Genomic DNA, 27,550 nt, shown 5'->3' with positions numbered 1-27,550 from the left:
TTATGGACGTTAAATAATAAATGGATTTTAGTAGATCCGCTGCTCGTTTAAACTCAACGGTTTGTGAAATCCTGTCGCGACACGAGTCAGCGATGACGTTTTACCGAATTATAGGAGGTTTTTTTAGCATGTTTGTACGAATACTGTCGCATTTTTTTCGCCGTGATATAGGAATCCGAACTATAGGAACCCGTGTTATAGGGGAATCGACTGTATATGAAATTATTCAAACTTCAAGATACCATTAAAAATAAAAATTGCATTATAGTAAATATTTTTTTTTTAGTTTACTGTATAAGTTGGCGACCCCACAGAAAGCCTGTCACGACTCCCTTCTGGGTCGCGACCCATAGGTTGGGAACCCGTGATCTATACTATGAAGTCAATTTTTTGGAGAAAAAATATTAATGAAAAATATCCAATACACTTGTATTTGAAAAGGAAAACAATACAGTAAATAATCTAAATGCTTGAAATCTGCCAAGTAAATGTTGATATTAATGTTTAAACTTTGGAAACAATAAAATTATCTGTTTACAAATTAATTTACCATTACTCAAAAAGTTACTCAAAAATGGTTTAAGACTTCATTTGATTATTGTTGATTTTATGTATTTAAAAAATATTGAAATGGCTTCTATAATTATTGAAAATCTTTTTAAAGTTTCTACAAAAAGACAACACAATTTTATAGATAAGAATTTTTTATATTGACATACATATTCAAATAACCTTTATTCATACTACACAGTATTCAAATAACCTTTATTCATACTAGGCCTTAGCCTGTTACAATAGCAGTTCCAATACACGGTATTCAGTCTACCTATTGGTAGAAGTTACTTCCATAAATTCAAAATTTCAATAGTAAATCTTTTAAGTTTTGCATGATAAAAGAAAATATTTCATTCAAAAGTATTAACTTTTATATAGTTGGCATTTGATAATCAGTTTTAATTATTTTATCTGTAAATTTCTGTATATATTATAAATGTGAATTAATTATTCATGAGATATCAGTCAAGGAGATTTACTTGGCTTAATTTTTTATATTCTTATTGTCTTCTTAGATTATTGCAAAATTATTACAATTACAATAATCATTTCTTTAAAAAGAGACAAAAAGAAAAGGAGAGATTTATTTTCTAAGTTTGCATAATTATAGGAAGGTAAAAAAAGGTTTTTTCCCCTCTCACTTCTATTTTTAACCTTGCTTTTGGTTAGTTTGCTTTTTTTTTCCTTCTCTGAAAAGAAATTTTTAGGCATAAAATACTTTTTCATTTGTTGTTTTTTTCCTAAAAAAATTAAAATTAGGAATTTTTTAAACTTATTTGTCCTATAAATCTTTAATTTATCAAAANACACACACACACACACACACACAAATAATAACTTCCACACACTTACTCATTGTGCCTGTCCCTTTTATATCAAGTCCTCTTTTTCTAACCTTTCCTCGATTTCGTCAGCGATGACGATCGTCTTGGTCCAATGAGGTGACGGGTGACACAATCGTGACTTAGAAATGTACTCATCTCAACAAGGAACCCAACTTGTGGGAATCGAGGTTTTTCTCTTTTTTTATTTTTCCTTTTTCTCTTTTATTATTTTTCCTTTTTCTCTTTTATTTTTCTGTTTTCTCGTTCCGTCTTTATAAAGTTTATTAAACATAAAAATTTTAGTTTATAATACGAAATTTCTGATCCTCACAAAGTTGTTAAAATTGTTTTAATTAATATTTTTTTAAATTTTGTCTTTTTTAATTATGATTTAATAATTTGTAAATTCTAATTTTTCAGAACAAAGTGAATCTCTTCCAAAAAAACCTCTTACTCATACTCTTAGTCAACCCATTGAAACTGTGAACTATACGGTAAGTTTTTATAATTGAAATTTAGTTTTTTGAATTCTGTATAATAAATTATTGAAATTATAATTGCTGTTTTTTCATTTAAAAATTCATATAAATGTAAAAAGTACAAACATTAACTCTTAAATTAGAGACCTGTTTATATATATACTCACTAGTGACTCACTAGGTGTTTTAGGTTATATGTTGCAGGGATATGATAAAAGCGAGGATTTGGTCAAATCCCTAAGGGAGATGATCAATTTACTGAAGATGTCAATATTGAACCTTTATTTTAACATTTCCCTAATTAAATTAAATGATTTGATCAAATCTCTAAACTGGTTTCATGAAATAACAAAAAACAAATCAACAAAGTAAGAAATACTTATATGAAAAGATAGCGATAACTCCAAGTTTATTTATTTTTATTGAAACAGATTTGTGGTACTTGGAGTTAGAGGACATTATTTTTTTTACAAGCACATCTATTTGTTTTGCATTGTACCTTGGATTTTTCACAGGAACATTTCTTAAACACTTGACCTCCAAATAAAGATAATTTTCCAGCAATTTCTCGCAAACTTAGCTTTATCGGTGGGATGGTTTCGATAAATGTAGTTGTAGCTATTTGAAGAGCATTTCTAGGAAGCCAATCTTTTATAAGTCCAGCTGAAGTTTCAATTTGGTATAAACCATTTAAAACATTCGAATTAAAGAATCCGGTTATAACGAAAGATATAAAGAAGTAAGCCTGAAGAAGATCCCAGGAGGGGAATCGAAAATGTTCGCCGATTTTAAAGAATTTCGCACCGGTTAATGGTTAAGGGTAGGCAGTTGTTGGTTGTGAAGTTATACAACCCGGTGTGGTAAGAAAGCATATTAATTATGTATTGCACTGTTTACAAAATGAAAAAAAAATTGAACTTATGCAATTATTAAATATATTGTTACAAAAGATTTGTTGGCAAAAAATTCATACAGACAAATACTTTAGAGGACTCTGCTCCTTCATTTTCAAATGTTTCCAAGTGGACTACTGAATTTAAACAAGGTCATGAAAGCCTGAAAGATAATCCTTACAGTGGACATCTGAAAAGTGCATCAAAACCAGAAATAATTAAAAAAGTTCATTATATGATTTTGCAACATTGAGGCTGTGTACACACTAGGCGTTTTTAAATGCACGTTTTAAAGAACCAAGAGTTCTAATAGGCATACACACTCAAATGTGCGCTTTTGGCCAAGCGTGCGTTAAATGCGCATTTATAGATTTTTCTTAAAACGCGCGTTTTTCGGGCGCTTTAGTATAACTCTTGGTTCTTTAAAACGCCTAGTGTGTACGCAGCCTGACAGTTGAAGGATCCAATGTTGATAAAGCTGTTAGCATCTGAAATGTATTAGCATTTTATATTTTGACTGAAGAATTATATATGAGAACTAGTTGCAAGATGGATGCTTCATTTGCTAACAATTGAACAAAAATGCATTTGTGCTCAAATTTCTTAAGATGTTGCACCATTTTTAAGAAAAAATACAACATTTGTATATGCAGATTGTGTTGTGTGATTATCCACATTTGAAAATTTCATTTCAAAATTAAATTTAGTGTTTATTTTCATTAACTATTAAAGTTGTGACCATAGGATCGGTATCTCTTCGATACCACGTCAGGATGACACCACTGTATCCTTTGGTCGATACAGAGACCACAAGTTCGCGCGAGCGGATAGGTATGAGGTTTGGACCCGGAACAGAGAGAAAAATGGAAGAAACTACACTCAAGAAGTTTTAAACATAAACAACTGTTTGTTTATATATAATCTAACGTAGGTTTACATCAGTGAATAAAATGTGAACATAAACTACATGAATTGTGTTCAGTTATTGATCATTTTCTAGTTCTAATTACAACCGGTTTCGCGTTTAGTTTACGCGGAGAGAGAGAGAGCGTACAATAGTGTGCAGGCAGGATAAATACCTTAGGTTGTATTGATGATCAAGTACCAGCATGAAAAAGGTCCAACAGTTCTTTTCAGTTGAGCAGGTGTTGAGTTCAGTTGAGGTCTTCTAGTCTTGTAGGCGAGGAGGAGGTGTTGGTTGATGTTCAGGAATCTCGGCAGGAGGTAAACGATCGACACACACACACACACACACACACACACAAATAATAACTTCCACACACTTACTCATTGTGCCTGTCCCTTTTATATCAAGTCCTCTTTTTCTAACCTTTCCTCGATTTCGTCAGCGATGACGATCGTCTTGGTCCAATGAGGTGACGGGTGACACAATCGTGACTTAGAAATGTACTCATCTCAACAAGGAACCCAACTTGTGGGAATCGAGGTTTTTCTCTTTTTTTATTTTTCCTTTTTCTCTTTTATTATTTTTCCTTTTTCTCTTTTATTTTTCTGTTTTCTCGTTCCGTCTTTATAAAGTTTATTAAACATAAAAATTTTAGTTTATAATACGAAATTTCTGATCCTCACAAAGTTGTTAAAATTGTTTTAATTAATATTTTTTTAAATTTTGTCTTTTTTAATTATGATTTAATAATTTGTAAATTCTAATTTTTCAGAACAAAGTGAATCTCTTCCAAAAAAACCTCTTACTCATACTCTTAGTCAACCCATTGAAACTGTGAACTATACGGTAAGTTTTTATAATTGAAATTTAGTTTTTTGAATTCTGTATAATAAATTATTGAAATTATAATTGCTGTTTTTTCATTTAAAAATTCATATAAATGTAAAAAGTACAAACATTAACTCTTAAATTAGAGACCTGTTTATATATATACTCACTAGTGACTCACTAGGTGTTTTAGGTTATATGTTGCAGGGATATGATAAAAGCGAGGATTTGGTCAAATCCCTAAGGGAGATGATCAATTTACTGAAGATGTCAATATTGAACCTTTATTTTAACATTTCCCTAATTAAATTAAATGATTTGATCAAATCTCTAAACTGGTTTCATGAAATAACAAAAAACAAATCAACAAAGTAAGAAATACTTATATGAAAAGATAGCGATAACTCCAAGTTTATTTATTTTTATTGAAACAGATTTGTGGTACTTGGAGTTAGAGGACATTATTTTTTTTACAAGCACATCTATTTGTTTTGCATTGTACCTTGGATTTTTCACAGGAACATTTCTTAAACACTTGACCTCCAAATAAAGATAATTTTCCAGCAATTTCTCGCAAACTTAGCTTTATCGGTGGGATGGTTTCGATAAATGTAGTTGTAGCTATTTGAAGAGCATTTCTAGGAAGCCAATCTTTTATAAGTCCAGCTGAAGTTTCAATTTGGTATAAACCATTTTTTTATCTAATACTATCCCTGTAATATTATTTCCATCTAATGGACCTCTATCTACCTTAGGTACAGTACATCAACCAAAACTGTGGAATTCACTAACATGTCCTTAAATTTTTTTAATGAGAAATCTTCCATTTTTCAGCTGATATTTTTAGATATTTTGCGGCATGTTTCCTTTGATCTATAATTTTCTTTTCTTTTTGGCATAAGTAACATAAAATTTTCGATCCATATCGTTCTCCTATGCTATTTCCACATATTGTGTGTACTGGATTTTTACAAATGTCGCATGAATGGGCTCCAGTAGGTTCTGTTCCACAAACAATGCTATGTAGTTTTACTTTGCTGTCAACTGCTTCTGTTTTTGATTTTATTAATAGTACAGATGTTTTAACTGGCGGTACAGGTGTTGTAGAGTTGTAAGCTGGTTTGAGCTGTGTTGTTGATTCAGTTGCTAGTAGATCCTCTAAATTTAAAGTTGAAGCATTGTAGTTAATTAATTCAGCTTCTGGATTAACTTCTGATGTTGAAGCATCATCATTGTTCATTAATTGAATTGCTGGTAAATTCTTTGATGTCAGTGTTGTCACTATGTTGCTGTTTAAGAAGCTGATCCAAGTCCTCTTCAGTAACAAGCTTTTCAAGCAACTCCTTTAAAATATGAATACATTGGAATCCAGTTTTTGGTTCTGTTCCAAATAAGGCTTTGTAAGGTGATTGTTGAATGGTACAATGAAAGGAGGAATTCTTCTGAAACTGAACAAAGTAACAACCTGTAACCCAATTATTTGTCATTGTCAATAAGCCAAGCACATAACATAGCTTCGACATCTTGATTCGATCACTCAACAGATCCTTGGCTTGCTGGATGTCTAGGCCTACCATTTACAATTTTACACGTTGGCCACAGGAATGTCAATTCTTGTATGACAGCAGCTGTAAACTCACGGCTGTTGTCACTTTGCAATATATGAGGCCAACCTACTTCCAGAAAGATTTTTAATAGCTCCATTGTTACTTCAGCTGCTCTTTTCGAAGTCATTGGCTGCAGAAAGCTGAATTTTGTCGCGTGATCCTGGTAATGTAATAGCCATTTGTAATTTCTGTCATGGGTTGACTACAAATCAACTAAATGCACTTGGCCGCGATGGTTGAAGTTGCAAGACACAATTGGGCAAACGATGATTTCTTTTCTTGGAAATTTTTTTAGACTGGGTTTCCCGAAGTATGTGATAAAATTCTTCTGCAGGCACTATTTTCACAACTGGATTGGAGTCAGACTTTCTCTTCAAAATCAAAGATTTTTTAATACCTACTTCCATTAGATTGTATTTTTTTTCCATAGTAATACTGTGTATTTGTCCGTTGAAACCTAAGTACTGGTGCTAATTTAAATTGTTTAATGGCTGTGATAGCGTCTTCTATTCTTTTGTGAGTCCACAACAGTTTTTCTTTATCATGCTGCTTGCTCAAACACATCCTGATAATTTCATTGAACTGTTCTTCACACAGTCACTGATTTTGTCCTGTATTCAAAGCCATTATTTTGATAATCGTACAAATTACAAGGAAAATAAAATATAAATGTGTGTGACTATTGTGACGTAATGATTTGTGCAACTGCATGCACCAGAGGTCGCCGGCAATGAGTCTGCTGAAGGAACGAGAAGGCGGATAACTAGCACAAGGAATGCTATGCAAGTCCTGACTTGTTTATTTTATCTTTCCACTAAAATAGTACAGGGATTTGATCAGATCACTTAGTTTTTTAGGGAAATGACACTATAGAATTGTCATTTTAACATCTTTAGTGAATTGATCATCTCCCTTAGGGATTTGACCAAATCCCCACTTTTATCATATCCCTGCGACATATATACCTCCTAAAATGCCTAGCAAGTCACAACAAACCCAGTCCTAAATAGATAGACTTGTGTGAAAACATTTTTGACAACCATAAAAGAAAGCCGTTAAAACCCTAAGGTTAAGATAGAATCTTGTAAAAATAAACATTATAATTATTATTAAGAACTTCTCCAGCATAAGTTTTTCAAATTTCATAAAATTTTTTGTTTTTTTTGTATATCTAGAACCATTTTTATAATAAATTATTTAAATAATTAATATCCTTGTTAATTTAAAGTTTAATATAATATTTTGTAGTGTATAAATTTCTGTATATTTTTACAATAAACATAGCAAGCATATCGTCCGTCTTCTGAAAGAAATTATTGAGTTTTTCTTTATTGATAATTGTTGAATTAGTATCTAGAATCAACTAATATTGTGTTAAAATGTAATACCGTATTAAAAAACATACATTAATATAAAAATTTTAATTCTAAATTAATAATAAAATATAAAAGAAAATCAAATTTTGTTTGTGATAACTTGATAAGTTTTTTCCTGACAATTATATCATTAATGTTTATGTATTTATTACTAAAGTAACAAATTTGTTGGCAGGTTTCATCTTCTGACACGTTGCTTGGAATTGCAGCAAGATTTGATACTACACCTTCAGAATTAACAAAATTAAACAAATTGACTTGTGGATTGATTTTTCCTGGACAGGTAATATTTGAATTTTAAACAACTATAAAACATCTTAATAATCTTCATTAATTGAATTATATATATTTGCAGCTCTTATAAAAAGTTGTTGAAATATTGCTAGAATAAAAGAATATATCTTGGAGAGAGGGAAAAAATTGTCTAAATTTAATTTTTTTCTATAATAACATTGAAAGATTTTGTTTAAATTTTTACTTGTTTGTATCTCTCTCCTTTTTAAATTTTCTATAAATTAAAATATTGCTGTTATATCTTTTTAACATTATGTACTGTGCATAATTTCTGACATATATTAGCTTCTTTACAAACAATGTTAACAACTTTTTATAATTTTTTTTTAATTAATATGAAACAAATGCATTTTTACTTCATTTTTAAATATTTAATTTAAGAAAAGAGTTATTAATTGAACTTTATATTAATATCACTTCTATATTATAAAATAAGATTTGATTTAGTTTTATTCATTATGATTGAGAATTGAAAAAAAAAATTTTTTTTGTTTGCCTGCAATTTGAAAAATTTGTTATAAATTTTAAAAAGTTTTTGATAAATTTGCTTTAATTACTTTATCAAATTTATTAATTAGCAATAATAAATAGTAAATCATTAATTTTCCTAAACAAAAATAGTTTAGAAACTATTCAAAAGTATCTGAATCGGTGCTTTTTGGCACAATTGGAATCAGGAGAAATTTTGGTATTGTTCCATCAATAATAATAATTTTGGTAACAAATGGCACCACAGACAATTTTAACTTTGTTTTAAAATGTCTTAGTATTCCTTAAACATAAATATCTTTTACTGGAAAGTTATGCATCTTTTTGCCGAATTTTTTTTTAGTTAAAGATGAGATAAAAATTATCATTAACACAAAATATAACTTTTGAAATATTTAGGCAAACAATTTAATAAATTTTTACCATAAGAATTTTTGTAACAATCTTTGCAAGGATTGAAGTAAAGAATAATTGCTTAAATGCATATGCATTTTGAATGTCGTTAATTATTAATACAGTGATACCCCGACTTACGCGAACCTGGAGTTACGCGATTTTCAAATCTCGTCAATTCTTCTTTTGTTTGAGTGCCACGCAACTCTTGATTACTCACTCCCCTCACACTATTGTTCGGCTTACATGTTCAGATGTTCGGAATATAATTATTGATCAATTTATAATTTCTCATTTTAATTGTAAGAAAACCTAAGTTTTTTTATTTATTATATAAATTCATATACAGTAGAACCCCTCTAATCCATCACCTTTGGGACTGGGGTATGGTCAGAATGCAAAAAAGGTCTGATTATCAGAAAAAAGTAAAATAAACAATTTTCCCCTTTGTCCAGTCTTTGTAGCACTGCTAATTTTTCATTTAATGAAAGAGTAATGTGTTTACATTTTACTCCTGACATGTTGAAAACACACACAAATGTGAGAATCTGGAAATTTAGGGGAGGGTCATTTTAATCAAAATAACAAGTTGAAGAAAAGGTTAGAAAAATTAAAATAAATTAATATTTTTCAACTTTAACAAAGTTTCTAAAAAAAATGGAAAAACATCCGATTTTGAAAGGAAGTTGATTTCCTTTCCCAGGCCAACTCATGATGAGTCAAGCTTTTGCACATGTTACTGAGGAGCAAATAAAAGGAATGATTTCCCACCCATCAAAGCAGTCTGTTGGAAAAAGGTTGCCACATGAAGAAAGTCCAACATACGATAAAGGCAGTGTGGTGAAGAAAGGAATTGTCATACAGAGAAATCTGACATACGATAGAGGCAGTCCATAAAAGAAAGATTGTCATACGATTTTGTCTTATGATAGAGTACTACATTCGAAGTATACAAGAGAAGATTTAAAAGGACTTTCCAAAGAAAATCTTAGAGAAATAATCAAGATAGGAAGAAGACACTCAAATAGATATAGAAAAAGATACAAAGGTAATATGACCAAAGATAAATTGATGTGAACACTCTGTCATGCGTTAGGTTTAGAAGTAATCTTAGGTTAAAAATTAGAGTTAAGATTAGGTTTAGTTATTCTTCTGTATACTTTCATATTTTTGATCCATTAAATATTTTGATTTGTTATATAAATATGGCTTCTTTAATATTAATGTTAGATATTTGAGTTTCGGGATAACACCTGTTAATCCGCGTATAAAATAAGTGATTAACTGGTGTCGGGACTCTTGACGTAAGGAAAAGGTGATTATGCGATTATCAAAATTCCGCTTTAAATTAACATATTAGTTAAAAGCCCTCCGCACTTGATTTCCTTGAATTAGGAAAAGCCATTCTTTTAGACAAACAGAGGGCTATTCTAGAGAATAGTTGCCGAGTAAGTGATACTAGAGTCTTACCACTCGGTATCCCCAGCTTAGCCCCTCACACAAAACTGTACATGTACACACAATGTAAAACATATACTGTAACAAACACAGAAGAATGCCACGGACAGTGAGTCACTGACGAGTCGGGACAAGTTTCTCAACTCCGACCACGGTCAGATTAACCAGAGTGACAGACTAGCCGAGGGCGGACTAGAGGGGTCCTACTGTACCATAAATTTTATTTTACTGAAAAAAATAGATGCAAAGCTTATACATCAATACTGGATGGTACTAATTTTCAAAATCTATGTATAGATCTTATTCTAGTTATTATATTATACACTGGTGATTCATGGTGTTTAATATGGGAGTGCTGTCACAGGAGGATGTGTGGCACACAACCTTAATATAATTTGATTTCATATAATGTTTTGATCTGCACTGGTTTTGCTAAAAGCATTAATTTATATTGTGCTGTGCACCCTCTTGTAATAGCAGCCCCATATTAGATGTCACAAGCTACAAATAATTTTATAAAACCAAATTAAAAAAAATGTATAAATTTAAATTAACATTATGTAAATATATCTTTATTATACAAATTTTTTAAAAATTTATTCAAATGATAGTTTTTGAACTTATTTGCATAAAAATAAGGGACACACATTAAGAAATAATAAGATTCTCTATTAAAATCTATTCCATTAATTCCTCTGTTATAGGACAAATTTTAATGGAGAACCTTGTTATTGACCATAAAGTAGAGATTCTGGCACTTCTTAATAGGTAAACAGCAGCTTTTAACCCTTGTATTTCAGTCAATTTATTGATCATTAATTAATTAATTAATATTATTAATTGAAATTAAATGGCTACCCAATAGCAGTGGTTCCCAATTAGTTTTTCCTGCATACAACTTCAAGAAAGAGCTCAAACTCGCATACCGCTTACAGCAGAAATTTATATTAATCCATACTAATATTATAAATTCAAAGGTAATTGTATTTGTCTGTCTGTTACCTTTTCACATCTAAACCACTGAACAGGTTTTAATAAAATTTGGCCCAGAGATAGCTTACATGTTGGAGATGGACATGGGCTACATTTTACTGCAAGAAAATATCTTACTCCAACAAGAAAATTCGATATAATGCGGGCAAAGCTGTGGGTAGACAGCTAGTAATAAATAGAATAAGTTTTTTTTACATTTATTATTTTTAAAATACAATTCTAGTAATAATGAAAATAACATAAGGTTATTTAATTTTAATGTGACAAATGTGCACGATTTTCTTTGCACAACTTTGAAAAATCTGGTTGCTTTTTGGTCAGCTTTAGTCTTGAGTCATCTTTGAGTTAAAGTCAGTGATGATGTTTAGTTTTCATGTTTGTCATGGCCAAAAATCCGCTCTCACAGAGGTATGTTGTGCAAAATGGTAATAAATATTTTATTGGCGCTTCGCTGACATGATGATAATGATAATTGTACAATTAACACAAATTGTGTTAATTGTACAGTTTTTGTTTCTTGCCACAAGAATTTCATTTAGGTATTGTCACAAATGCATTTTTTTAATGAAATTTTGAGAATATTTTTAGTTGAATGCACAAATTCGTTTATTTATGACATGTTGTAAATTGCTGAATTTTTGATGGTCCACCCATTATTTTTTTGATTGCTTCATCTCATGCATTTAAATTTTAAATTGACCGATTTTAGATTGCCGTGTGTACCCCTTCATGCAATTTTGCGTACCCCCGGGGTACGCGCACCACTAATTGGGAACCATTGCAATAGCACATTAATCTTAACTATTTGCATGCTTTCATTTTGCAAATGGGCTTTGTTTGCAAAATGTAAAATAATAATAAAATTTTGAACACAACAGCATATTGCATATTATGATCATGTTTATGTAATGTTAATGCAAATAATATATAAAATAAAGATTTATAACATTCTACATTTAGTTAAAATTAAGTAAATGATAAATATATGTAGCAAATAAGATTTTAAATGATTTTCTTCTAGTGTAAAATTTATTTTCTGTAGAAAATTTTAGTACCAAAAAAAGCTGATGTACTTGAAAATAAATCAGATCAAGCATCACTGCCAAAAGTACAAGAAAAGGTATTTCATTTTATATATATTTTATAAAAATACATATACAATAATTATATTGCTTAACAATATTAAACTACAAATTAAAAAGTTAAATTAAAATTAAAATATTACTGCGATTTCAAGTTAAATTGCACTAATGTTAGCAAGAAATCTATGCTAGTTAAATTAACTTTCAAATGATGAGGTCAATGTATAAACCAATATAAAATCATTGGTCCAAACAATGAATTAATATTGGTTTATGAATAGATGTAAAGTTTTTTATAAAATTTATATTATAATAGAAGTTGATAAAATTATGATAGTTGTTATAATAATGTTCACTACATTTGATTCCATAATGTAAATGAGAAAGCACTGATGCAAAAAATTTTTTAAGAAATCCACAGATTGTTTTTATTCACAAAATTAAATAATTCATTGCATTAGCAAATATGCTTACTTGCAACATTGTGACTTACGCATTGCATTGTCACATGTAATTAATTTATTTCAATAATTTAAACTGTGCAAATTGTAATGTAAATGTTCATTTCATAAGTGTTATTCAGGCATTGTGACAAATGCATTTATTTGATAAAATTATGAGAGTTTAAGTTATAAAGTCAGTAACTTATGCAGTCAACATCTTGTGGTAAATTGCCAAATTTTTAAGTCCATGCATTATTTTTTTTCAATTGCTTCATTTCTCATACAGAAAACATTCCTGGTTAAAAACTCAATGCACAAGTATTTACATCTTTAGAAAGAAGACAAAATATAGGAATAAAAGATATAATTATAATTTCTAATGTATCCCAATAATTTCAGTTTGGAGTAAAGATTGACATCTGTGAAATCAAGTGTTCAAAGGAAGTTGACCTCATACAACTTCCAGAGGATTAATCATCTTTGCTGATTTCTTACTGTAATATGGTGTTGTGTTATCATAATGCAATAATAAAGATGGTTCTTCCATGTCCTACTTTGAATACTGTATGGGTCTGGAGTTCTCATAAGATTTCACAATACTTTTTATTGAATTTTTGATTCTTTCTTTGCATGATATCTTCTAATGCTCTAATTCAGTTACTGCCTTGTATGGAATGAGAAAGATGCATTTACGTTTAAACTTGATTGTTTTACCATGATGAAACATAAACTAAGACTTAATGATTACATCTGTATGTATGATCATTTAGTAATAATTAATGTTTTTATCTTGCACATTGAAGAATGGTGCATTAGAAAACCTTTTGTCAACAATTATACCTATTTATACACTATGAATATTTAAACTCTAAAATTTTTTTGCGTATATTTTTAATTATAAAATTTAGTTTAGCTTATTTTTAAGCCAGACAAATCTAAGATTTATATTTACAAAGATCTAAACCTTTTTCATTTTCTATACAGTACAGCATCAATTATCCGACCCCCGATCAACCGTCACATTGGTTAACCGACCATCGGCAATTTCAAATGTCTGCTAGTGATGTGGCACTACAATATTTGGCTGTCTTGGATATTTTAATATTATTTTTGTTAAATTTTGCATTTTTGTTAAATTTTTGATCGGGGGTCGGATAATTGATGCTGTACTGTATAGAAAATGAAAAAGGTTTAGATCTTTGTAAATATAAATCTTAGATTTGTCTGGCTTAAAAATAAGCTAAACTAAATTTTATAATTAAAAATATACGCAAAAAAATTTTAGAGTTTAAATATTCATAGTGTATAAATAGGTATAATTGTTGACAAAAGGTTTTCTAATGCACCATTCTTCAATGTGCAAGATAAAAACATTAATTATTACTAAATGATCATACATACAGATGTAATCATTAAGTCTTAGTTTATGTTTCATCATGGTAAAACAATCAAGTTTAAACGTAAATGCATCTTTCTCATTCCATACAAGGCAGTAACTGAATTAGAGCATTAGAAGATATCATGCAAAGAAAGAATCAAAAATTCAATAAAAAGTATTGTGAAATCTTATGAGAACTCCAGACCCATACAGTATTCAAAGTAGGACATGGAAGAACCATCTTTATTATTGCATTATGATAACACAACACCATATTACAGTAAGAAATCAGCAAAGATGATTAATCCTCTGGAAGTTGTATGAGGTCAACTTCCTTTGAACACTTGATTTCACAGATGTCAATCTTTACTCCAAACTGAAATTATTGGGATACATTAGAAATTATAATTATATCTTTTATTCCTATATTTTGTCTTCTTTCTAAAGATGTAAATACTTGTGCATTGAGTTTTTAACCAGGAATGTTTTCTGTATGAGAAATGAAGCAATTGAAAAAAAATAATGCATGGACTTAAAAATTTGGCAATTTACCACAAGATGTTGACTGCATAAGTTACTGACTTTATAACTTATACTCTCATAATTTTATCAAATAAATGCATTTGTCACAATGCCTGAATAACACTTATGAAATGAACATTTACATTACAATTTGCACAGTTTAAATTATTGAAATAAATTAATTACATGTGACAATGCAATGCGTAAGTCACAATGTTGCAAGTAAGCATATTTGCTAATGCAATGAATTATTTAATTTTGTGAATAAAAACAATCTGTGGATTTCTTAAAAAATTTTTTGCATCAGTGCNGTGCGGACTTACAATTCTGCCGCTCGGGCGTGCACGTGAGTGCGAATGCTAGCTATGGCGCTGTCGTTTCGTCGTCGGTGAGTTGGTTAATCTCTTATCTTCTCGTTTTGAACGTTCTGGGGTGATGGGTGAGGAAACCTTTGTCCTAACTAAACATAAGCCCCAAACAAAAATATAATAAAAGCAAACTAAAAGTAAAATAAAAATAATTCTCAGACTTGGTTCCTTACAATATTTTATTAAAAACAATGATGTAAATCTAAATGTTATTAAGCAATAAATTTTTAATTATAAAATCTTTTCTTTCAATACTTATATTAAAATTTTTATATTAAGGGTGAAAATAAAATAAAATCTCCTGTATCCTGTGAAACAACTTTAGTTGTAACTGAAAATGATAAGCGATCAAATAGTCATATAGAATCAGGGAAAAATGAATCTGTTCCAAGATTCCTTAAAATATCATCAAGATACATAACAGATGGCCAAGTAAGTTTTAAAACTACATAATGAACTATTTTTATTTAGAAAATTTTTGCTTTGAAAATTTTACATCTAAATTTTAATGATTTCAGGGAGTTGTATGTGGTGTTCTAATAGTGACTCCTAATGCCATTATGTTTGATCCTAATGTATCTGATCCTTTAGTAATGGAACATAGTGTTGAGAATTATGGAGTAATTGCCTCTTTAGATATGGTAATGAGAGCTGCCATTTATTATGATATTGCTCACATGGCTGTGTCTCACTTAAACGAAGTGCCGTAAGTACAGTAGTATTACAATAATTTATATCTTATTAATATAAGTATTGTTAATTAATAATGTAATGAAGGAATTCTTTAATTCCTGACTTATATTAATATATTACAATGTCAAAAATATCTTGCTATAAGAAACAATTTTAACAAAATTTTCCTAAATTGTAACAAATTGAAGTTTATGCAAAATTTATGGATTTCTTGGAGCATGAAATTGGTGTTGTTTTTTTTTTTTGTTTCAGTAATAATGAAAATCACTTTAATAAAGTTTATGAAATCTTCCATTTTAAAAATATCTACACAGATTAAAATTTGTTTTTTGTTATGAAACACACGTACACATGAATTATAAATGTTGAATACATGAATATATAAATGAAAAATTTTAACTCAAATCAATACTCTCCTAAATTTATGCTGTTTGAGTGACACATTTTAATCTAATAATGCTATCAATATTACATTTACTTAATATTTTTCTCAAACATTACATTTACTTAGTATTTTTCTCAAACATTTGGGATTTATAACATATAACTCTATTTACTTTACACTTAGATTTAAAAAATAAAATCTAGATGTTGGAATCCATTTTAAGTTGCTGTGATAAAAGTATGATTAGATAGAGACAAAAATTTAGGAAATGACAAACAAGATAAATTTTGAGTTATTGGTATTGGAGGAACATGAATAAGTTTCATGTGGAGCTGAATGGATTACTTTATCCATTGAAACACTTAGCAAGTACAGTACTTCACACTTATTATTTAATAAGTGCAAAGAATTATGTTTTTAGACTCTGAATCTTGAAATGTCAAGAAATGCAAAAAAATTTAAGTTTTTTTTGTTTGTGTTTTTAGGAGGGCACAATTTTGTTCACCCTTTTTTGAAGCTTAATAATTCCTATGTTTTTTGTTGAAAATTTCTGAAATTTTGCAGGGAGACTTCTATATTAGGGGAATTAATGCTATTAAATTTTGGTTAAAGGTCAACAGGATGGGGGAGATAAATGGAGTTTGTCTCCATTTATCTCCAGTAGGATCGGATTTAATGATGATTTTGTTATTAGCATTTACAATCTTTATAAAATCCGTCCATACCCTCAAAATTAAGCTTTATATTTTTAATTACAGTAGATCCCCTATAAGACGGTAGATACGTTCCGTTCTTTATGAATCAATTTTGTAGGAATCATAGTTTACGGACTACGGCTGTTTGAAAGGTTTTCTTTCATAAAATTAATCGATTCTAGACTAATTCGACTCAACATTTCCAAAATACGTATATTTTTTTGAAAATAATCCGTATAAACTACGTTATAAACAAAAAATTGTAGGATTGCTTACCGAGTGTGTACCGTTCGACTACGCCCGTTGCTAAAGCTTGGTTTCGTCGCGGAACAGCGCATCAAATTGCGGCCGCGATTTCTGATATTATTTTTCTGCGAAAACTTCGTTGACCTTTGGAGACATCATTAATATAAATAATTTTTATGGCCGTTAAATAAGAAATGTTTCTTTCACAAGAAATGTATAAAATTACAGTACTAAACAGACGATAGGTCGCCTAACTCGCCGTAGCGTGACGCTAGACGGCGAAAAATATATATTTAATTATAATAAAGTTACAATAAATTAAGTTAATATATAATTATATATACAGTACCTAATTTATATATAATTAATATATAATTATATGTACAGTACCTAATTTATATATAATTAATATATAATTATATGTACAGTACCTAATTTATATATAATTTATATAATACTGTCCAGACGATAGAAATCTCTCCGTAGCGTGGCGCTACGGACGGCGGGTAAGTAGTTCGGCTGCCCGATGACGTTTTACGTATTATAGGAGTTATTTTTACCGTTGTTTACGGATAATGCCACAATTTTTATAGGAATCATAACTATAGGAAACGCTTTTATAGGGGAATCTACTGTATTATATAATGCAATAGTCTTTTTAATAAATATAACAAATAGTACCACCAAATTTTAAATGTTGCCGTTTACTTGTTGCTGGAGTTTTTTATATTTAAATGATTTTGTTCTGAACTTTTGCATCCTTGTGTATGTGTTAATGTTAGTTTTCGTATATTATAATATCTAAACTGTCCAGATCTTTAATTTACTAAAAACTTTAAAATTTTAATCATATATTTTACTGAAATATTAATATTTTATTTCAGAAGAAATATTCCTAAGCCTGAAATGTATGTAAAACCAAAACCTACTCCTTCTCAGAAAGATGAAGGTTATTCTGGTGCTAATAACTCTAATTCTCAAGTATCCTTAAATTTGAAAGAAAGTGCAAGAATATCTGATGAATCTGATGAAAACAAAGCAGATAATGAAAATTTAGCCAGGATACGTAAAATTAAAAGTTCAGATAACGTTAAAGAGCAAGTGTGTTCTGTTGTAGAAAAAATGCCTGATAGTAAAAAAAAATCTGACCAAGATAAAAATAGTCTGTTAAAAGTACATCGGGCTAATTCTTGCTGTGAACCTTTAGAAAGGTTGCAAACAGAGACCATTAAAGAACAAATATCGAAACAATTTTCTTTCCCATTGCAATCTCATGTACAACAATCAAAGTTAACTTCAGAAAGAACAAATTATGACTATAACAAAGAAAGTAAAATTAAAGATTTAAATCATATAGATGCAAATAAAAGTCAGTCTTATACTTTAAGTCATGAAGAAAATTCTGACCTTCGGAAATTAAAGTCTTCGATATTATCTTCATTTAACTGCATGAATTTGGATGATACGATGAAATCTCATCTATTTGAATCGTTGGACGGTAAGTAGTGAACTTCGCTAAATCCTTTCTTACAAAAACTTTTGCTCGATAGCCATTAATGATTTTTAAATAGCATTTTACTAATATTATACTCATATATAAGACTACAACTTGTTTTATAATTTAGTAAAAAGTAAAAATACATTACAAATGGATACTTGTCCACTTTTCACTGCTTGCCATGTCCAAACACCGGGAACAACTATTTCCATTGCAGAGACAACCTTTTTTTTAGAGGCTTTGCCTCTGCTCAAATATGTAAAACAGTTTAAATGTCCTCAGGTGACAATCCCAACATAAGTAAAAATATACTATTTCTTTGTAAAAAGGGCCTCTAAAGAAAGGTTGTCTCTGCAATGGAAATAGTTGTTCCCAGTGATTGGACATGGCAAGCAGTGAAAAGTAGACTAGTATCCATTTGTAATGTATTTTTACTTTATTAAATTGTACTTCTGCCAGCCCTTTTTACAAAGAAATAGTATGTTTTATAATTGTTTGCCAAATGCTGTATATGTACTGGACATTTTCACTGTTTATGTACAGTACAGTACAAGATAGTCATAAAATCTTTCTCAGATTAAAGTATTTATTGTATAAAAACTCTTACTAGGTATTTTTCATCAAAGGTCAATTCAAAGTTTTTTACTGGGTTAGTATAACTTAAATGTGTGCTGCATTTGTGGCTTGGAAATTGCATAGTCACTATGCAATTTCTTCGTGGTTTTTTCAATGGTTTTCAGAGCCTGTTGATGTAGTTTCTGCTATTCTTGTATTCAGAGTTTTTGTATTACCAAAAATCTCTAACATATCCTCATTAAAAAGTCTGTTACATCCAGTGATTGAGATTGAATGCTGCTGTTTCTCCCAATCCATTGATTGGGAAAATTGCTTGTAGGAATTGACAAGTATATAATCCTCAGTGTGCTGATGCTCCATCTTGTTGAAACAGCATCCATGGCTGAAACTGAGGTACTACAAAAAAACCATGTCCAGATACATGTTTGCTGTAATTGTGGACTCAGAAAAAATTAATAATCCTGTTATGCATGAGGCTACACAAAATGTTAACTCTTGGACTATTTCTTTAAAATATCTGGGTTCTCACTTTCCCATGGACATTATCTGTTTTCAAAGATGTGAAAACTAGTCTTATCTGAAAAACAAATGTGATTTCAGATAATGATAATTTGTATCTAATGCATTGTAAGATATCAATCACAAAAGCAGCAAAGTGTGGTCAATTGTCAGGCCTCAAGGCTTTACAGTTTGCACTTTGTACAAATACAAATGGGGGCATTTATCCAAAACCTTAGCATATCTAGGAACTCAAAAGTTTAAGTTTATTTGAAGCAGAGTGAATGCAGAGTGTTGAGGACTATTTTGGAAAATTGCATGCGCAGTATTAAGTCTTTGCTTTTTTAATCATGCAATTTTTTTAACCATTAGAATGCTGTTTTCTCTTTTAAAAATGCCATTCTTTCTTCTTGTAAAAATGCATTGGTGATTGCAGGGCCACCTGAACTGTTCAGTCTGTGCAATATTATGACAAAAGACACTAGGAATCAGTTTAAATTTTGTTATAAATCAATGTTTCTATTTAGCATAATTTTTTTCACAATTAAATGTTTAATTGTGGAATGACTTTAATCACCTTTTTTCTGATATTCATTATATTTGACAGATTTATTTGGTCATTCTATTTGTGCAAATGCACATCATACAAAAAGCATGCCTATCTGTAGACAATCTACATATTTGCATGACTAAACCTATAAACACTATATATAGATATGCTCAGCAGGGCATAATAAATACATCTAAACACTTATAAGCTATTACTGCAATATAATTGTTTTATTTGTAAATAATTCCAAACTTTAAAATTTTGTTTTTTTATCTTAATTCAACTTATACATTAAATAATTTCTACATCAAATCCTGTGTTGTATTTTAAATGTGTTTTCTGTTTATTCAGTTTAACATAGTTGAACATAATTTTAATCTAGAAAATACAATTAATTTTGGAAGTTAATTTGTGAATTTTGTGGAAGTAAAGAAATTAAAACATTGCAGTTTTAGAAGTGCGAGGCATGCATTATTTGAATATTGAACGCACAGTGTAAAAATATATTTACTGTATAATAGTATATTAAAAAGTTTTATACTGTATAACAGGTGGCCAACCTGCAGCTCGCGAGCCACATGCGGCTCTTTGAAGGATTATTTGTGGCTCTCGATAAATTGCAACGATCCAACGATAAATTCCAACGTTCCAACGTTGTAACAACGTTGGAACAAACTTGGTTAACTTGGACGGAAATGAAATTTGTTACAACATTGCACTTAGTCTAACAAATTTCATTTCCGTCCAAGTTAAGAATGATATGACTCATCGAAAACTGCGTGAATGAACATAAACAGTGGCATAATCATTTGTTATCAACCAACTCCAGACCGATTTTGAATTTGTAAACTGTCATTGCAATGGACAGTTGACATTGTGCTCTGGAGGAAACAATTTGTATTAGTCTTGTTATGGATATAATTTGTATTCTGGAATTTTTTGCATACCTTTTAATACGTATTTAATTGCGGCTCGCGAAAAATTTCAAATTTTGAAAAATGGCTCGGACTATCAAGGAGCTTGGCCACCCTGGCTGTATAAAAATGTTTAAAATTTTCATAATAATTGTATCTATGAAAATATTTCAATGTTTCATTCCTCCTATCTTACATATGCCAAGAAAAACAATCTTAGTCTAGATTGTTGTATATTATGTATTTTTGTTGTTAAGTAAGTCATAAAATAATAATGTAACATTTTGAAATGTGTTTAGTAATAAGTCTTAAAATTTGAAAGTAGTACAAAAAAATTCAATTGTTTTTATTTTATAATTGGAACATATTGCTAAAAAGAATTCTATAATACTTTAATGAGATCATATGGGGTTCCCACAAACAAGAAAAGTCTGGCTTTTTTATTTTAGTCAAGAAAAAGAATTAAAAAATCTACACAAGCAAGGAAATTTGAATCAAATGAGAACCAAGAATTTTATTAGTGTTTTTTTTTTTATTTTTGATTTTAGTTTTGATTTGACTTTGCTCAGTGTCAAAGGTATGACAACCTCGCCACTCAAGATTTTGCACTTTGTCTGCAAGCAGTCACTAATATGTTTAATTCCAACTAAGACTTTGTACATGGTCTTTTTCTAATAAATAGTTTGTTAGAATTGCTGCTTTTATAATTTTCTGTGATATGTTGGGTGTTATCAATAGAAAGCACTTGCAATTATTTTTACTGTTAACTCCAAAAGCTTTAAGACAGTTTTTTTACACACAAGTGCATATATGTAATACTCAGATTTCCTTCCAATTTTATAGTAAATTTTTTAACTTTGTAGATATATTCTATAGATCTCATTTAGCACCATATTTTGCATTTGAGTCTGGATCTTATTTTTCCATATATACATATATAGATGTAGATGATTGAAAATCAATCTTGTATGTGATTGGTGTCAGCTCTCATCTAGAGCCAAGGAAAAAAAAGTCAAAGTTGACTGCTTTGTGCTACAACTGAAGGTTCAAATCTCCTGCAATGTCCACAATCTTCTCGTTAGTGTGTTGGGAAGGGAACATTCCCAAAAGCTTACTTTTTATCTAGACTGATTAGTGCTGCAGAGTCCACCAAGCACGCTTTAATAAACTCTCCATTAGAAAGGGTTTACTGTTTCGAGTGATTTTGTGGGATATGACATAATTTGCCTTGGCAGCTGCATTCCTGGATGTGTGAAGTTTGCAAAAAAATATCCTTGTTGGTTTTGCAGTTTATCTAGCAAAGCATCTGACTCCTTGGCCTGCTCTTCATCAGACAAGTTCTTGTATTTTTCTGAATGTTTGGTTGCATAGTGCAACCTCTGCAACCACAAACTAAGCACACAACTTTTTTGTTGACTTCTGTAAATAAATATTTTGCAGTCCATACCTTGTTAAAAATGTGGCATTTGGTATCATTTTTTTTTTTTTTATGATCTGACATTTTGAGTGCCTGTCGGTAAGCATTCATCTGCACATACCTGTGCATACATAAGTCACGCATACACAGCAGGAACTAGTTTTTCATTTACATTTCTTGTTTGTGAGTGACCATAGGCAGGCCATAAAATACCCAGGTTTAGATTAGATGATTTCTATTCTTCTATTTTGTTCAACAATAAAAAATATGTACACTTTTGGGTAGTAGTAGTAAAAGTGAGTCTGGTATTTTTATATGGAAACAACTGTCAAAAGAGGATTTTTTATAAACAAATCAATTATAAGAATATTCACAATTATAAGTATCTTCAAATAAAAGGTTGGTTCTGCCATGAAGACTGTTGTGTTCCTGGGGTGTCGAATAAGGACCAAATGTAAAGATGTGTTCTAACTGTGAATATTTTTATATTTATTATTGTCCTGGCAATTATATTTATTAAAAATTCTTGCTGAAAATTAGCACGAAAACACTTGTACCATTGTGGCCCAGAAAAAAGTTTGATGTGATAGATGCTAGAGACAGGAAAGAAATACCAATCACTTACAAGTTCTTCTTCTTCTCTTGATCTGTCAGAAGACATTATGAGCACTTTCTTGAAGAAAAGCAAAGGAAGTTTACAGAAGAAAAGAAAGACTGCTGAAAAGAGAACTCCAGTTAGAAATTAAAAAAAGAAACTTGAAAAAGAAGGAAAATAGTTGAGGTTAAAATCACAAGTGGAGGAAGCATTAGTTGCAGAAAAGATTAGAGAGTAAGAAACTTTAGAAGAATTGAATATTTTATTCACAAATATTGTAATTTCTGTTACATGTTTCATATTATTAACAAGTACAATGTTATGAAATTCTATTATAATCTAACTTTTTAATCTTTTTTTTTATAACTATTTTTCAGTATTCTTTTATATTTATGTAGTTCTGTAATAAAAACCTGGTCATTGTGAATGATGATCAGTTTTCTTAATTGTTTTGATATCATATACTTCATAAAATATTGATACATTTATATTTTTGCAATTTTATTTCTGTTAAAGTTCTGTATTGTTACTTTTTACTTTATAAAATTAGAATAAAAAATTAAGGCAAAATAATTTTTAAAAAATATTAAACTTTTGCAAATTATGCAATTGCACAATATCTACCAAGTCAAATTTTTTAAAAACTGATTTGCAAATGTCAATAATAATGACTTCAAAAATTTGTGGGAACTCTGTCATAATGTTTTTATAGTAATCTAATGAAGTTTTATTCAAATAGAATTCTAACCTTAGAAAGGACAATTAATGTAAACTTTATGCCAAATGAACTATTGGATTATTTATCAGGATGCAACAAGACTAATTTAATGTTTAGGTACAAAGCAATTAGCCTTGTCATAGCCTGATAAATAATCCTGCAGTTCACTTGGCATTACTATTTGAATTGAGTTGATGTATCTATTGTTATATTTTACTTTCTAATCAGAAAATTTCATATGCTAATTTATAATTTAGTAATAAGATATAATTTTTATAATTGTTATATTTTTATATTTAAGATAAATTTTCTTTATACAGAAATCATTCCTCTAGTAAGACCAGCAACAAGTGGTTTTCCACCTCTATATCTCTGCTTGAGAATGGGTCATCCCGTTAATAAAAAAGTTGCAAAATCTAGCCCTTTTTTAAATTATCATAAAAAACGACTGAAAAGAGAGTATTGGTTTAGTATTTCTCGAGATAAGTAAGTCATTTTTCTTATTTCTTTTTCTTTCTTAGAACATAATACAGATTTTTTTTTTGTTGTTAGTAATTATAATATGATGTGATTATAATCAAAGAAAAAAATCTGAATTAGCTTAACATTTATCATATTGAACATACACTGGACGACAAAAAAAATAACGCACCATGAAGGACTTGTTGGATTTGAATAAAAATTGGTATATGACATTGTCATTGCTAGACAGATATATGATTGCAACTATAAAACAAAAACATACTTTATTGTGCAGTAATATGCAATACAGTGCAGGAACTAATATCCTGTTGGGCCGCCTCTAGCGCGGATACAAGCTGTGATACGCCTTGGCATGGAGGCATAAAGATCGCGAATAATGTTCTGAGGCATATCTGTCCATGCATGATGCAATTGGGACTCAAGATGAGTCAGATCCTGTGGCTGTCGCAGCTGGCGACCCAAGTGGTCCCACACATGTTCGATTAACGATAAATCTGGAGATCATGCAGGCCAAGGAAGTGTGGAAACGTTATGTAGGCATGCTTGGGAGACTGCTGCAGTATGTGGCCGGGCATTATCCTGCTGGAATATGCCTGTCGGAAGCCCTGCCATGAGGGCAACACATGTGGCTGGAGGATGTATTGCACATATCGTTTGGCTGTGAGGGTAGTACGCATGACAACTAGAGGTGTCCTACTGTCGTATGTTATGGCTCTTCACACCATAACACTGGGGGTTGGGCCCGTGTGCTGCTCCACGGTATAGGCCGGATTGACACCTTGACCAGCGGGCTGCCATACTCTCACACGGCCATCGTGAGCCCCCAAACAAAAGCAGGATTCGTCGCTGAACACAATATGCTGCCAGTCGGTAGCGGTCCACGATTGTCATGCACGACACCACTGCAGACGGAGGCGTCGGTGGGTGGCTGTTAACGGTAGAACACATACTGGGCGTCGGGAGATCAATTCGCCTTCTACTAAGCACCTGGAAATGGTGCGGCTGGATACACTGTTCCGTAATGCAGGTGCCATTACTGCATGAATGGTAGACGATGAAGCTGTAGGCGCTGTCCGTGCTTGACGTACAATGAGACAATCCTCCCTTCTGGTGGTCTGTCGATAGCGTCCGGAACTTGTTTGCCGTTCGTGTGTACCCCTACTTACCCACTGCTCATAACACATCCTAACAGTTCTATCAGAACGGTTCAGATGGCGGCCAATCCGGCAGTATGACCATCTTCCTCTCAATCCAACAATGCGACCTCTCTTAAACTCACTTAACTGAGTGTAAGGCTGTCGAATGCGTCGTAGAGGCATGTCTGTCACTCAATGAAGTCAAAACCATGAATAAAAGTGCAGAACATATGCACAAGTCGTCACAGCGTGCACCTTTATACCAGGCAGCGGAAACATTTTTTCCCCTCTGGTGGCGATATAACATAAGAACCTACTCTCAAAAGCTAATCATTTACATATCTAGCTAAGATGATGCAACATATCAATTTTTATTCAGATCTAACAAGTCCTTCATGGTGCGTTATTTTTTTTGTCGTCCAGTGTATTTTCTATATTATCACAAATTTTTCTAAAATATATATTAAGTTAAATTAATTTATGATCAAATAATGCAATATATATAAAGTTATTTTATTCTACATTAAAAAAAAAGTGTTGTTAGCTCAAAAATTGAAATTTTTCTAATTTATTATCCACATATCTTAAATTAAATTATTGTAATAAGAGATGTTAGGAAATTATTCTGATTTTCAATAACTTTTAAAAAATTATAAAATTTGTTAATAACATTATGGTGTTGGTTACAAATTTTATTGTACTGTATTTATTTTAATTCTCCTGTAGTCAACAGTTTCAACCAAAATTGTTGATATTTAAGGCATTTCTACATTTATTGAATGTAATAAATAGAATGTTTAAAATTATTTTTAATATCTAAATTACATAGCTGAAAATAAAGATATGGTTTTATGTTTGAAGTGAAAAATAAAGCTGTATCTTAAAAGTCTCTAACAGCTGGAATGCAGATAAATTAATTTAAAAACAACATGCATACACATTTCCAGCAATTATATGTATTTGAATTAAATATAAAATGGAATGTTTTCAGCCTCTTTTAGGGCCTTGCATCAAGCATTGAACTTTGCAGAATGTTAGAGATTCTAATTTTAGAACATTTTTTTATTGTTTTTTTTTTTTTTTCCAGTCATTTTTGAATGTTTAACATGTTATTTCTCATATACTAATTTTTTTATTTTATAATAATTTGTAAACAAATAAAATTATTATTACAAGATATACATGCATAGTACAAAAACTTATTTATCTGTTGTATCATCTTGTAAAATCATTTATCTGCTTGCCTTTAGAGGGTTTTCAACCAACAACTGCCATGTGATGGATATTGTCTGTCTTTACTATTACATTGCAGAAGTCATTTTGGAATCTATTTGATAAGTTATATTTTATTCAAGATCAGCTACTGTATCAAAAATAAAAATGATTTGAGATAGATTTAGATTTTTGAGCAAAATACATGCTCATAAATCTAATATGTTGTATTTGCACAATCCAAATTCAGTAATATTAAGTTGTTCGGAAAGTAAGTTCGTTTTTTTTCTGTGGAAAAAATGCAATATTCTTATGATAAATAAATTATTTTATTGAATTATATGTTGACCATTTTGGTCAAATACCTGTTGTCATCGTTTCTGGTAGTATCACGATTTCACATTCATAAAAGTTTTGATCGTTGCTTACAAAAAACCGATCCAAGTGATTTTTGACATTGTCATTTCAAGTAAATGTCTTAGTTAAAAAAAATTGTACAGACCGGAACAAGTAATAATCTGAGTGTGCTCGATCTGGTGAATACGGTTGGTGTGATAGCACGTCCCATCTAAGTTATAACAGTTTCTGACGAGTTACCAAACTTGTGTGAAATTTGACATTATTATGTAAAACACTAGGAGGTCTGTTCAAAAAGTATCAGACCTTTGGTCGGCAAAAATAAATTTATTGATTTTGAGCTACGAAACCCTAATCCCCTTCAAAGTAGTCTCCTTGGTAATGTATACACTTATCCCAGCGTTCCTGCCATTGCTGGAAACACTGCTGGAATGCATCTTTTGGAATGGCCATCAGCTGGTCCGTCTGATTTCGCACGATGTCTTCTCTCGACTAAATTCGGGTTCCTTTTAGTGGCATTTTCAGCTTGGGAAATAGCCAAAGGTCACACGGAGCCATGTGGGGAGAGTACGGAGCGTGACGAACCACAGGAGTATTGTGTTTGGCAACGAAAGCCCAAATCAGATGCGCAGAATGGGCGGATGCGTTATCACGATGGAGCTGCCGAGTTTTGATCGACCACAGATCC

The 27,550-nt window shown here is 30.5% G+C and overlaps 1 protein-coding gene across 2 annotated transcripts in view; it reads left to right on the top strand.

The window, feature by feature from the left end:
- LOC111632813 (oxidation resistance protein 1-like) overlaps nt 1-27,550 on the top strand; it is a 57,141-nt gene that overhangs the window by 20,615 nt on the left and 8,976 nt on the right. The window contains exons 2-8 of one of the 2 annotated variants that reach the window (XM_023377337.1): nt 4,431-4,504; nt 7,645-7,752; nt 12,139-12,216; nt 15,169-15,321; nt 15,408-15,595; nt 17,793-18,406; nt 23,995-24,160. In XM_023377337.1, the coding sequence (XP_023233105.1) occupies nt 4,431-4,504; nt 7,645-7,752; nt 12,139-12,216; nt 15,169-15,321; nt 15,408-15,595; nt 17,793-18,406; nt 23,995-24,160 (1,381 nt within the window). Of the gene's footprint in view, nt 1-1,799; nt 1,874-4,430; nt 4,505-7,644; nt 7,753-12,138; nt 12,217-15,168; nt 15,322-15,407; nt 15,596-17,792; nt 18,407-23,994; nt 24,161-27,550 lie in introns of both variants that reach the window. The other variant, XM_023377338.1, reaches the window with a different exon arrangement.

This window comes from Centruroides sculpturatus, unplaced genomic scaffold (assembly GCF_000671375.1).
Source record: "Centruroides sculpturatus isolate CEXI.00-Female unplaced genomic scaffold, Cexi_2.0 scaffold41, whole genome shotgun sequence".
NCBI classification, from domain to species: Eukaryota; Metazoa; Arthropoda; class Arachnida; order Scorpiones; family Buthidae; genus Centruroides; species Centruroides sculpturatus.
The sequence above is the reverse complement of the archived record's forward strand: the minus strand, read 5'-3'. Positions and strand labels throughout refer to the sequence as shown.